This window comes from Lepisma saccharinum, chromosome 3, assembly GCF_977018435.1.
Source record: "Lepisma saccharinum chromosome 3, izLepSacc3.1, whole genome shotgun sequence".
Taxonomy (NCBI): Eukaryota; Metazoa; Arthropoda; class Insecta; order Zygentoma; family Lepismatidae; genus Lepisma; species Lepisma saccharinum.
In genome coordinates this window covers 46,309,256-46,323,504 of record NC_139231.1, presented here as the reverse complement: position 1 = coordinate 46,323,504, position 14,249 = coordinate 46,309,256, and the positions used below count along the sequence as shown (strand labels likewise).

General features: G+C 44.3%; 1 protein-coding gene across 1 annotated transcript; it reads left to right on the top strand.

The window, feature by feature from the left end:
- The first annotated feature begins 1,380 nt into the window (after positions 1-1,380).
- Positions 1,381-1,989, top strand: LOC145985526 (histone-lysine N-methyltransferase SETMAR-like). Its single transcript, XM_083119596.1, has one exon. The coding sequence runs from the start codon at positions 1,381-1,383 to the stop codon at positions 1,987-1,989; it is 609 nt and encodes a 202-aa protein (XP_082975722.1).
- The last annotated feature ends 12,260 nt before the right edge of the window (positions 1,990-14,249 follow it).

Below are 14,249 nucleotides of genomic sequence, written 5' to 3'. Positions count from 1 at the left end.
TTATTTTTTGTTCTTCTACATCCTTATTAAAATAGTTAGTGTACGTCCATGACAGATTTGATTTGATTTGATTTGATTTAGTTTATTTTACTTCGCGTTTTGTGCCTCTTGGCTAATTTGCGAAGATGGGGATGAGTGATGAAATGATGAAATTGATGAATGGACATTCACAAACAACCAAGCCCGACCGGGATTCGAACCCGGGACCCTTGGCGTCGCAGCGCGATGTGCTAACCACTCGGCCACAGGGTCGGGCCCATGACAGATCATATGGAACGATGTTACGTCATGTAGAACTACTGACTTTAAAAATACGATTTTTCTTATACATGTTTAAGAAGGGAAAGGCATTTAATAAAATACAAAATCACGTACAAGTGATCATCATTGATTAATAGATACATAAACTAAATTTTTAATGAGAAAATTAGGATTTAGCATCGATGGTGGTGCCGACTGGTAGCTGGTTAATTCATGCACGAACAAATGAATTCCGAAATTAACCTTATTCGGATTTTTGCACCAGTGCGGGAGGCCTGGTTCAGTTGGCTTTCAGGTCGGCTCCCGATAAGATCTCTCTTACCAACGGACCTGGAAGAAGGATAACTCCGCTCTTGCGAGAGTCCAAGCATCCTAAGGAAGGAAGGAAGTTGCACTCCTCTCTTACGAGAGGCCAAGCACCCAAGAGAAGTTGTCCTCCGCCTGCGGGCGAGAGAAGCCGCACTCCGCCTTCCAGCGAGAGAGGTTGAACTCTGCCTTTGGCAAGAGAACCCACTCCACTTTCGAGTGAGAGATACCCCACTCCGCTTATTGGCGAGAGAGAAAAACTCCACTTTAGAGTGAGAGGGCCCGCTCCGCTTGCTGCGAGGGGTTTCCTTCCCCTATCAACCTGCGGCACCCCGCCAGAGTAGTGTGGCGTTGGGTTTCCAGACAACCTACTCTCTCTCTCAGGGGAACCCGTGACGACTGCGACGACCAGGCCCTAAATAAAATTAGGTCCCCATACTCCCCATTGGCGCCTCACTGCGAGGAAGGAATTGGATGTTCCCTGTTCCCTTTCTTTTCTTTCTTTGAGTCTAAAGGTGGTACAGGTAAAAGCACGTAAGGGGTACAGGTAAAGACTCGTGTGCTAACGGACATCTTTGTGTTCAGATTATAATAAACTTTATAGATATATACAAGGGTTGGAACTTAAATAGTGGCAACACTACTGTGGAGACACTATGCAATGGAATGTAGTAGTGGCGCTGATAGCACACGTTGTTGACATACCTACCTTACCTCCGAGCAAATGGACTCGCCCGTCCCACGTCACAGGCAGGCGCACAAGCGAGGGAAACACAGTTACTTGTGAGCGAGCGGTCTAACGTGAAGGTCACTATGTTTTCCAAACCGGAACAACGGAGTTGGATCAAGATTGAATGTGCCAGAAGTCGTACAGCACGACAGTGTCATCAAGGGCTTCAAGAGGCGTGCAGGGAATCGGCATTGCCGTACAGAACAGTGGCACGGTGGGTAAAAGCCTTCAACGAAGGTCGGCAAACTGTGGCAGACATGGATCGGGCAGGTCGTCCTAGCGTCTCTGAAGAAGAAGTGCAAGCTGTTGCCGCGTTAGTGGACAGTGATCGAAGCATGACGATTCGTGAGCTCGCCCACGAAACCGGATTAGCGCATACGACTGTGCTTCGCATCCTGAAGGAACGCCTGGGCATGCGCAAAATTGCATCACGATGGGTCCCGCATGAGTTGACGGAAATTCAGAAATGGATGCGTTACGACGCTGCTCAGACACACTTGGAGCGCTATGAGCGCGAAGGTGAGGCTTTCTTACGCCATATCGTAACACTGGATGAAACATGGGCCAGATCTTACGAGCCAACACTGAAACGCCAATCCAACGAATGGCGTCAATGGGTCGCCGCGAAAGTCGAAAGTGCGTCAGAGCCCCAGTGTGGTGAAAGTTATGGTGATTCTCGTGAACGACTGTGATGGTGTTATCCTAACGCATTACGTTCCTCCACGGCAGACTGTCAATGCCCAGTATTACTGTTCATTTTTGGAGCATCAACTGCGACCAGCTTTGCGAAAGAAGCGGCGACACTTTCTGCGCAACCCACCCATCATTTTGCACGACAATGCACGGGCGCATACAGCGCAAGCTGTGGCTGCTCTGTTCGGTCGATGGGACTGGGAAGTACTGTATTATCCACCATACTCCCCGGACTTAAGTCCTTGTGACTTTGACTTGATTCCGAAGATGAAGGAACCACTTCGTGGCATTCGCTTCAGAACTGTTCCAGAGATTCAACAGGCAGTAGACCGCTCCATTCGCACCATCAACAGAACAGGCTCTGCTAACGGTATACTACGCCTTCCACATCGCTGGAAACGGGTTCTACACAACGCTGGTGACTACTTTGAAGGACAGTAACAGGTACAAACATGTAACTCTTGTGTATCGGTTGTGAATAAATAGTTGCCACTATTTAAGTTCCAACCCTCGTATATATAAACCTGGTTTAATCTTTCTTTACACCCAGCAAGCCCTGAGATATTTCTGAGTCTTTGTACTACGACTGAATCAGTTAGCACATATGGGTAAACTTTTGCCGACCACCCAACTGCAGTGTTTAGCGTGTTGAACGCAGCCGTACCAGTACTCCTGCACAGTGGTGCTGAACTCTGCGTGGGTGGACGTTGCAAGCGGTACAAAAGTCCTCGCATCAAGGTGGTGTGAATGTGTTGTTTTGTGATTCGCGACCACATTCAAATGCTAACCCATCTGACAACGGTACGATACGGTAAAGTGTGGTCCCCACATGCCTCACGTAAGCCTTTGTGAATTTGCTGTGCATTCCTTCCAGGTGCAACCTGAAATTTGAAGAATATTCGCTGTTCTTCATTCGTGAACATTGTTCAGGGCGGTATTATGCACACACTTCGCTTTAACGTCTTCAAACTACCACACAACAGTACTGTTCAGCACCAAAGATCTACACACGATCCGTAGTACAAGACTATACAAGACTCTATCTTTTTTTGTTTTTTTTTTACCCAGCGACAACTGAGAAGCGTATACCAACGGTGTTTCCACTACAAGAAAAATGTCCCTCGTAGATGATTATGGGCTGAAACTACCAGGGCGGATTTTTCCACATACTTATATTTCTACGATTATTGTCACATTGAAGTGATATTTGATTCTATGCACTCGACCGTGGGAGACTGGTACGAGTGTGATAGAGAGAAAGTGGTCTCATGCAGTACTCTAATACAGATCTAGCAAGACTCTCTAGCAAAACCGCTCTCCAAATTGTTATATTTAACCAAATAAAAAATCGTCGCTCAGCCACTAAAAGTTGCTGAAAGTGATAAACGAGAACAGATTTCAGTGAATACAATAAGAGCAATTGCAGTTTCGCTGAAGACAATTTTTCTGGCCTTATTATGTGCTAAGCGAAGGTATTATTTCCTCCTCGGCCTTGATTAAGAGAAAAAAGTGAGACCTGCGTTTAAGGAAAAGTATGTATTTACTCTCCTCCTTGCCTCCTTCTGTTCATTTCCGCAAAGCTAGGACTCTTCTCATTAGTTTCCGCCTCTTTCCCCTTTTTTCATCATTTCTTTGTCTCCGCCGGGCTCGAGAAGAGGCTACAAAGAACGGAAAATTAAGGAAGAAAAAGAAAGTTTTGTAAGAGGAAGAAAGTGTCCATGTACTTTTTCCTCTTTCTCCGCCGGAGAAAGAAGGAAAGAGGGAAAGGGAAATTCTTTTTAACTCGGCAAAACCGCATTACTTCCCCCCTCCCCCGCAAAAAAAAGTTTCGACTAACTCATTTCCTTCTGGGGGTCTCAAAATTGACCTCATAATTTTAGCTCGGAATGGCACTGAGTGGAACAAGCGTTCTTGTCACGATTAGTCAGGTGAGGTGCTGGCTTCTCTGCAAACAGTGTTCTTCATAGTTTCTCTTGCTTCTGTCTGATGTGTGCTGACCTGTAGGTTCATCAGCGTATTCCTTCATGGTTGGCAACCCGATGGCGTAGTGGTAATGTCGTCGGTTTACAATCAAGGTGTCCTCGGTTCGATACACGGTGGTTATGGTTCAGATCCCACTTTAAAGTGTAGGCCCAGTCCTGATTATCATGTCTGTGCATAAAGTGGACTTAAAACTCAATCTTACTCATCTTCCATGGTTCTCTCAGACAGAAACGACATGCGACAACTGACACGCAACGAAGGGTTTTTACATCGAAGCGACAAGCATTCACTGCTTATACGCTATCAACACTCCGAGGCGACACGATGCACACTATTGAGGAAACAACCCGGACCGATTGATACGGAAGAGACAAGCGATACGTGTCGCCTATCTATCGTTTGTCGATTGTCGCTTCCGTCTGAAAGCTCTCGTAAATCCCATTTCGAATCAATGCCCTTCAACGCCAATACGGGTGTGTCGACCATAATAAGTTGAACGTCTGCCAACAAGTATGGCTACTTCCACCTTTTACAGAATCTTCTTCGATATTTGTGGATCTCATCCGCCTTGGAAGACAAACTTTGTAATTAAGTACGCTATATGCACAGACAGGATGATCCGGACTTGACTTACAGTTTAAAGTGGGATCAAAACCACCATGAGCCTCCTGCACCTGGGTTCAAACCCGCGACCCCTGTGATTACTGGATAACCATTACGTCATCGGGGAAGCTCCGCATTAGTGGCGAGATAAAACTTGGCCGTGTGTCAGTCTCGTCACCAGTTGTGTCTGACTGTCTCGGTCCCGTCACGATTTATAAATTATCCTAGAATTTCGAGACGAGACTAAGGCTTGATTCGTCTCTGTACCATTCCTACTTGGTATAGTCAGGCAGGCACCACCATCGAAGGTTCCAGATTCGAATTTCAGCATTGAAATACTCTAAGCAGTTTTCATTCCTGTCAGGCCTCCTTAATACAGGGTGACGCACGAAATGATCTCCCATTTGTTTTTGTTTTTTTCTTCAGATCTGAGATGCGGAATCACGCCATTTGTGTCCACAGCAGTTGCAGTAGACATTGGAAAAGTTGCGTGATGAAATGTGAAGTGTAATTCATGATGCCACTCCTAGGGGGCTAGAGTAGACAACATGGCGGGAAAAGGAAATTTACGACGCAACAGCAATCAGGAACTGTGCTATTTGTCTCTGAAACAAAGATCATTGTTGTGACTCGGAGACGTTTTCGTGCACATTTCCATACTCGGTGCCCCCATCCCTAGAAAAACGATCCACAAACTTCATCAAAAGTTTCGAATGGAAGGAGTAGTATTGTAACCGAAGCGTGATCGTACCATACCTGTGCGTTCGCCTGAGAATATTGAAGCTCTTCGAGTCCCTATGCAGAGGAGTCCTGGCAAATCGGCTAGAAAAGCAGCAATACATCTAGGGATATCAAGACTCTCTGTTCAACGGATTCTTAAAAGTGATTTCCATATGTCCGTACAAGATTACCGTGGTGCAAAATCTAAAAAATGAACACAAACAGCAGAGAATGGTCTTCCTTCACTAGGCTGAGGATAACTACGCAACGTCTAGTTTTATGACGAGGCACACTCCCATTTGGATGATTTTGTTAACAAATTGTGCGCTTTTGGGCAACTGAGAATCCACAAGTGCTTCATGAGAAAGTTAGCCAAGCTTGCAGTGAAATTACGGAACTCATGTGCCGTAGGGTAATTGGTAACATCGGTGTTCGCTTGATTGGCGTTACCAATAACAAGGGTGGTCATATTGAGCATGCATTGCAGTAGTACATTTCTCAAAGTGTAACCTTATTTTCATGATACATGTTTCATTGAAAGCTTCCTTATGATATAGTTTTTATCCAAGAACAAAATGGGCGATCATTTCGTGTGTCACCTTGTAATTCAGAGGCTAACGCCTCAGGTTCTAACGCTGACCTTGTAATCAAAGAGTCCATTGTTTGATTCTCGATAGAGTGGTTCGGATAACACGTTTCAGTACCGATTGTGAAACTATCATAATTTATCTTAAAGATAAAGAAGAGCAAAGTTCGAATTCCACATTTAGTAAGAGTTTCTCCTGTGTCTATGTCGCCCTGTCTGTTTAATTTTTGAGGTTATTCGATGGAATACAAAACTCCAAGCAGGCACAGACAACTTTCGGACCCCGTGAATCCTGGTGCGGCTGCTACATCCGCGAAAGGAGCCAGAAAGTTCTAGTCCCTGAGATCTTGCCCTGATGATGGACAACAATAAATAAGAAATCAGCACAGGAAACTGGAAGGGTTTACCGACATCCACCACCCCGCTCCAACGGCTGTCCATCAACCTGCCAACCACTGACTTGTCAATTGCGTTTGCAGAGAAGGCCATTGGCCGGCGAATCAATGTATCCGCTAGAAACAAACAAAAAAAGTGAAGAGGCTCTCAATTCAAACGGAAACGTAATTGACACGCAACATCCATAATCAGGGTCGTTTTGTGGAAGTTCCCCATAGGGTTGCGAGGAGCGAGTGCTCAGGACGCACGGGGTCTGAAAAGCGGTCAGCGCCAACCCCTAAACACAGCAAAGTGTTCTTTTTGCTGTAGTTGTTGTTGGGATGAACCATGTTTCCTGGTTACCCGTAATTCAATACCCTCCTCCCTTTTCCCCCGACCATTCCATAACTTGCCGCTTCTCCCAGAAGAACAAGTGTGGCTGTCACACATATTGAAACCCCTCGGTGGCAAACTTCACCATCCGGGGTCCCCATTGTCCCTTTCATGCATGGTCGTTAACGACAAATGTACTCATCTTGTTCCCAGCTGACGGCGTCGAAACAAGCAGTGTTGATTGCCCCGAAGAGATTTCACCTTTCACTTTTGTTTGTCCTTATAGAAGCTCCAGATCCAACCTGATTGACTCCCTAATCCTCGCAAAGTAAATTATTTTCATATAATTTGTTTACACATATCGACAAGCTCCAATCGTCAGCGCTCCCAGTAAATCTTCCAAAAAAATGCGGCGGTGGAACAAAGTTAAACGTTTTGACTTCAAAAGTCATTTGACTTTCTCATCAGATGAAATAAAGTCTTTACGAGAGGGAGAGAGAAAAGAAAAGAATGAGAGATTGGAAGAAAACAAACACACACACAGGCGCTGACTTTACAGGGAAAATCCACTTTCTGCTTCCTCCCCAAATTACCCAAGAGGAGGAGATAGTCCAAACCTGCAACCATTCTCTTTCTGACAAAAGAGGAGGCACCGCTCTTTCTCCAAATAGTTCGCCAATCGTGTACGTAGATATATATTTACATATACAAAATATGTCTGACTGCTATGCGGAAGATCCAGGTTCGATTCCAGGGGTGAGTGATTTCAGATGGAAATTTTCCCAGCGATGTGCCTACATCGAACGACTTTGACATTCACCCAGCCTCTCATTAATGGGTAACTTGTGGAAACAATGGTAAGTAAATTCGGCCAGTGTGTGGTGCTGACCACATCACCTCCACAACTGGCTGAGATTGTGAATGTGTATGGCTACTTTCCTCCATATGCCTCAACGGCTTGGTGCAATGTGCATGTGGGAGTTTTTTGTGTCTCTGTAGATGTAGGCGACACTGCACAGAAATTCAGAGAGAGAGAGAGAGAGAGAGAAGTGAAAAGATGAGAAATAAAAATGAAGAAAAATGCATGAACATACAGAAACAGGGAGATCGAAAGAAGAGATGGAAGTTAAATAAACTAGCGAGACAGAGAAAGATACAAAGAAGGATGAGAAAGAGGGAGATAGAGAGAGGAAAAATAGAAAATGAAATAACGGGAAGAAAAGGAGGCAGTACAAAGGAAGCACTACTAATACCCAATAGAAGAAAGAAGATACATAAAAATAATAGAGTTACAAATTAATGAGAAAAGGTAAAATAAGAAGAATAACTCCCATTGACACCCACCGCCACGTGTGAGGTGCGGTCCGTGATCCGTTTTCTGGATGCACGTAATGTTCCATCTGCGGAGATCCACCGTCAGATTTGTGAGGTGTATGGAGAAGGAATAATGAATGTTTTAATGGTAAGAAGATGGGTGAGACAGTTTCGTGGTGGACGGGTTAGTGTTCATGATGTTCTCCTCCACGACAATGCTCGTCCGCATGTGGCAAATGTAACTCAGGAACTCCTGACGACGTTCAATTGGGAAAAACTAACACCACCTTCCCTTACAGTCCTGATTTTGCCCCATCTGATTTTCATTTGTACCTCCACCTTAAGGCATTCCTTGCTGGAAAACATTATGGTACGAAGAACTGAAACGTGCAGTTTCCCATGGTTCTCCATTCAGGCGGAAACGTTCTATGGCAGGGTATAACGAACTTGGAATCTCGCTGTGATGCGTGTTTGAATTGTTATGGCGATTATGTGTGAATGTTGTACCATGTATATATTAGCACCCCTATAAAGGTCATGATATTACTATTTATATGTTTCATTTTATTGCATGATGGAACTTACTTTCCGAACGACGTAATTTAATATATTTCTTGAGTTCGAATTTCTAGGCACTAAGAACGGTAGAAATAGGTAAAAAGCGCCAATGGGAGGAGCAACATAGCCATTACCATAAGCTCCACCAACATTTTCAAAGACTGGTGTTGTCCCTTTTAGGCAACGTGAACATAGAGTGAAAATGCCAAAAATCGAGCGATGTGTGAAAGAGCATTATCTTGCTGCAAAATGTTCCTTTTTGGCCGTACCATGAGAGAAAGGTTTGGCCATGGTATGACGTCTCTCCTTCCCTATAGTGGAACCACAAGCAAAAAAACCTGCGCAGAAGCACATCGCGCCGGCGGGTGCAAGAAAGGGCGGGGGGAAGCAACATTCGCGCTGGCTCAGGTCAGCGTTGCCAGGCCTATTGATTTCTCGGGAGAATTCCTTAATAAACTATTGCTATGGAACCTCCCTCCAACGGCCAGCTTAAAAACATGTTTCCTGCTCATCTTACTTGAACATGGAGGGGAGAGGTGGAGTGGAACTCCATTCAGTCGTGAAAAGTGCTGCTTGAACTGTGAAATTATGTCAAACGCTACTCAATTGTGCTAGGACATTATTTTATTACTTTTACTACATTACAATTTTTAGATGGCTGTATTTTATTTCACCTTAAACTCTATTTCTATTTTAGTTATTTTTACATCGCTTTTGTGCCTCTACGGGTAAGTACGACAACAAGGATGAATGAAGAAGTGATGAAATGGATGAAGTGACACAAACACAGTGAAACGTCCTTGCCTTACGAAGTAGAAACACTGACTTCGTAGCGTGGGCAAATTATGTTATACATGTATGTGTTTGTGGGTGTGTGTGTGTGTATTTCTAGCAGATGGGGAGGATGGGTGGCACCCTAGCATAAGCGTTGCTATCTTGAATTATTGAGGAAGACATGCTGTCTAATTCACCAAATATATTTCACATACGTAATGCATTTTCTCATTATGGTACAGGACACGTGCCCACCCCTATCGATAGCTGTACACCGAACACCAGCAGAAGGCAAATTGATTTGTTATTGTTAGCATTCGACTTGAAAGATTGTGGAAAATCGCCGACAACGAAAGGCGGCACGTCAGCTTCATCTGTGAACACAACTTTCTACCATTTCCTGTCATAAAAATTCCTCGCGATAATAGAGGCAGCGCAAACCCTTTGTGTCGGTGCCGAGAAAGGGCAAATTTCAGGGTGTTTTCCACGCACCCTCTAACCGGAAAATGCGGAAGAGATGAAAGATGTTGGTCGGTTCCCTCGGGCGGTTTACTTTCTTTTGTTTGAAACATGTCCACTCCTGAAATGGAGATCTTCGGTTTATTTTCGCCAAACACAGGGTTCTGCGTTTAGCACCATTGTTACAAAAGTATCTGTCACGTTTACACCGTAAACAATGCGCGCCACTCCCCTTGCCCCCCCCCCAGTGCGCACGCCTATGCCGCCCCTCCGCCCCCAAGAACGTCGTTCATTCGCTACTATTAGATCATCGGATTTTGTAGCAGATCTTCTGGTTTCCCAAGGAACAATCTCCCGAATTTTTCAAATCTTACCTGGCAACACTGCCCCGAACACCGATAACGGCAGGGAAGTTGCGCGAACGCTTTGGACGGAAGGTTTTTTTCCTTGTGGTTGAGCTATAGCAGTGTGTGCGCGTCTTGGATATTTTCAACAGAAGCGACAATGGGGCAGCGAACCCTTTAAACCCTAACAGCCACTGAGCTACAGAAACACTTAAACTGCAGTAAACAGTAAACGCTCCTTCCTCCCATTGGCTATAAAGCACATTACACCATGTATGGGGGCTGGACGAAGAGAGAGAGAGGCCGGACGCTTTTGGTCTTCTCCAAAGTTTCGTCCGACAAAACTTGATGGAACTATCAAACCTTCTGCCAAAGAGGAGGAAAATGTGAGAGGAATCTACCAGTTTGTTGGGGGGAAAACACGTCATTTTCACCTTGTTGGTGCGGAAAAACCACAGCTGGCGTCCTCATTGAAAGTCTAATGGCGGCCAGCGCAATCGATGCCCCTGCACTCTGGCGGTCGCAATATGAAGGAGACCGGAGATGCCGGAACAGCCGTCGCGGGGTCAATATTTGAAATATTCTTCTCTCAAGGCTTCTGTAACGCAGAAGTGGATGGAGGAAGGAGAGGGGGAAGATGGAAGATGCGAAGATCCACCAAGAATAGAATGAATCTATCAAGATTATCGGTTGGGAAGGGAATTTCAATCTGTCTGCAGAGTGAAACAAAAAGAGAAAGAAGCGATTTCATGGTAGGCAGATTCCATGACTTGTAGAATATTCGTCTTCTCAGTAGACTGAATCAAAATGCACGAGAGACAACAAAAACTATGCCTGCTTTATTTTAGCCCTTTTATTAAACAACCTCTTCTTCCACTCAATCATATTAAACTGTGACTGTCCTCATAATTTCTAAGTGGATTTATTTCTCCAATTGATTACGAATTTGTTTGACAACAACTATTTTGATTTAGTGTTTTAAATCTACTTTATGCACAGTAAGGCTAATCGGGACTGGGCCTTCAGTTTAAAGTGGGATCCGAACCACTATGTACCTCCAGCGTCCATCGAACTCGGGACCTCTTGATTAGAAGGCGACGGCGTCATATGAAAACATAATTCCACTCTACTATATCGTAACGAACCTTAAAGTTCGTGGGATCTTAAGAGCACCTAGAAGGTTAACCAGTTAATTGATGGGGTGATGTAAACTACTCATCATTCATCCTCTTGATGAGACCACTCGTCATTGACATGACGAGTTATCGCTTGGCATGCGAAAGGTACAAATTACACAAAGGAATTAAACTACTGAAAAGACAATGGTCACTCGTTGGATTTTGTGAACCGTTGAACCTGTATCATGGCTGGGTGTAGGATAATTACCTGTCTAACTGAAGTCTTTAGCTGAATGAAAATAGCGAAGTCCTCTGTAAGCTTCTCTCCTATTTGTTGACCAGAGCGTTGTTGTACTCCTCACCTACTGACTTGCTGACCACCTTCACTCTCTCCACTCAATCCCCAAAGTCCGTCACCTCCCAGCTTGTCTCACCTCTATATTCCCTGGCCATCGAGCTCTTCCTCGATGCCGAATCGCCGAATCGTGTTTATTATCATAATTGCTACCATGCAAACCGCTGACACCAAAACCAGAAGTGTTACCTGTTTCCTGAATGCTCAGGAGGTTTGCATGGCACAACACAATGCATTGTAAACATGCCTAAGAGGCTTGAGACAGCTGAGAAAAACAAGTGAATGCCCTGGTCAACATGAAGCGTTCAGAGAGACTTAATAAAATAAACATACAATCTTAGGGATTGTTACGATATGACGAGTTGTGCAACAAGGATTATTTTTAACACAACCTCTTTTGAGGTTCTTGTGCCAATAAAATAAAAAAAACTCAGTTAAAATGAAAGTCAATGTAACTTCTCTGAAAGAGAATTTTATTATCCTTGAAAAGGAATTTAAAAAAATAAAAATCCAATCAGAAATTCTGAAGTTAGATTAATTACATGTGTTACATTGATTTCATTTGTATTAATAACAATGCCTGCTGCAGGCAAGATAAATATTTATTTGATTGATTGATTGATTGATTGATTTGCTATATATCACTTCGCTTTTTGTGCCACTTTTGGCTAATTTACGAAGATGTGGATGAGTGATGAAATTGATAAATGGGCACTAACAAACATCCATGCCCAGGCCGCGATTCGAACCCGGGACCCCTGGCAATATTTATTTGAGGAGGAGGAGCTAATGCTGTAGTTTGGATTCTACGTAAAACTGCAGATCCAATCAAGTGGCAGACGTTGGCATTCCTAGTTGGGGGGGGGGGGGTGCTTTGTCGAATTTCGGCGTGAATGGGGAATGTTTGTTTGGATCAACATGCCGACATTGCAATGAGTACGGGGACGCTTACGCAAATTATTGTAGCCGGGGGATACTTTATGAAAAGTTTCTTAAGTGGGAATAGTATTCCACCCCCCCCCCCCTCCGCGTTTCTTCTTCCCAGTTCTAGCACTGATCCAGTCACTGTCTGCCCCAAACAATTTTATAAAAGGATCCCGGGTTCGATACCTAGTACAGACACACAATGCTTGATTGATGGATTGAGTTTGTGCTTAAGGTCCACTTTATTCACAGTAAGGCTAAACGGGACTGGTCATCTATGCCTGTAGATACTAGATCTCAATTTGTGCGAAGCGATTCCGAAAGCCCACTGATCCAGTCCATAAGAGTCTCTTATCGCCGCTGAAAACAGTGCCAGGAGATGGTTCACTTTGAAGAGTTGCGAATGCAGAGAAACACAGAAACGCTGTAGTAAGGAAGTAAACTGAAGGTGATGAGGTCCGGGAAAATTTGATGTTTTGAAGAAATGGCACTCAATGAATAAATATAATAAAAATTAATTGCATTACACATTTATTTTGGTGTGCACGTGCGAGTGTGCGAATAGGTAGCAGAAATGAAATCAGAAAATAAGAGGGTCAGGGAAATTAGGTGTCCTGTGCGTGTGCGCGTGCGCGCATGAGCGAACAGGAAAGCTTAAAATGCAAGGGTATGGTCCACAAGGTGAAAACACAGTCCATTCGACCTGCGTGTGCGATTCTGGCGTGCTGGAAAGTTGACAACGCCGATCGCACTTGATCTTACACGTTTCCTGACTAGCACACCAACCAACACATTCTTATTCCCTCAGCGCACCAGTGACGTTATTTCACTTGAAAACAGGCAACAAGGAACATTGAGAGATCGGAATTAATACTAAGCAAAATGAAAAGTATATGAATCCCATATTTCGCAATCCCGCGGAAAGGCCTGCTGAATAAATATTGATGGAGATATGCGGTCGTGGGATTTGTTATTCAAAGATTCCCTTCGCTTCCAATTGCTTATGTATGCATCCTTAGGGGAGAAGGAGGAGGAGTGGTTAATTCTTAGAAAACTTTCGGTTTCTGTTCTTCGACTCGATTCTTACACAAACACACTTCAGAAAGTTTCCAAACAAAAGTTTGTTTCCATTCCCACTTTACTCTCCGATGACGATCTCCAGTGGCAAAAGGGGTTATCTTTTATCTTCAGAGCCGCTGGTTGTTGCCAAGGGGCAATCAACTCAGCCAGCTTCAACTGAGCTACACAGGTTTGGTGGGCCTATATTTTCTGTGGGTAGTTATACATTTTTAATAGATTTGGTCAGTATTTTGTGTCAGGTTAAGCTATCAAGATGTAGATTAACGAAGACAGTACCGAAGACGTGGCTCGTTGGCGGATTGTGTGTCTGTATGTATAGAGAGAGAGAGAGAGAGAGAGAGAGAGAGAGAGGGGGGGGAGGGAGGGAGGGAGAGAGACAGTCTAAGTAAGTAGGTGTTTCATGACAAGCGGAATATCCAGCTTCGATTACGGGGGTGAGTGATTTCCAACATTTCTATCTGCATGAAGCGGCTCTGTGCGTCACCCTCGTAATAAATGGGCACATGGAGGTACAGGTGATTCGAGCGTGTTGCTGATCGCATCACCTTCGTAATGATCGACATTGTCAATGCGTGGACCCAAGCCCCCCCCTTCACGACATATTGCAACCTCTTTATATATCAATTATTTTTTATAGTGAATATAACAAAACTGTCTGTAATACAATACCAACAAGGAACTGAATGAGGTTCAAGTGAATTGTCCACTACAGGGTGATGAAAACAATTTTGAA

What these genes read in the sequence shown, in the direction of transcription:
- LOC145985526 (XM_083119596.1), top strand. Translation starts at nt 1,381, where the DNA reads ATGTTTTCCAAACCGGAACAACGGAGTTGGATCAAGATTGAATGTGCC.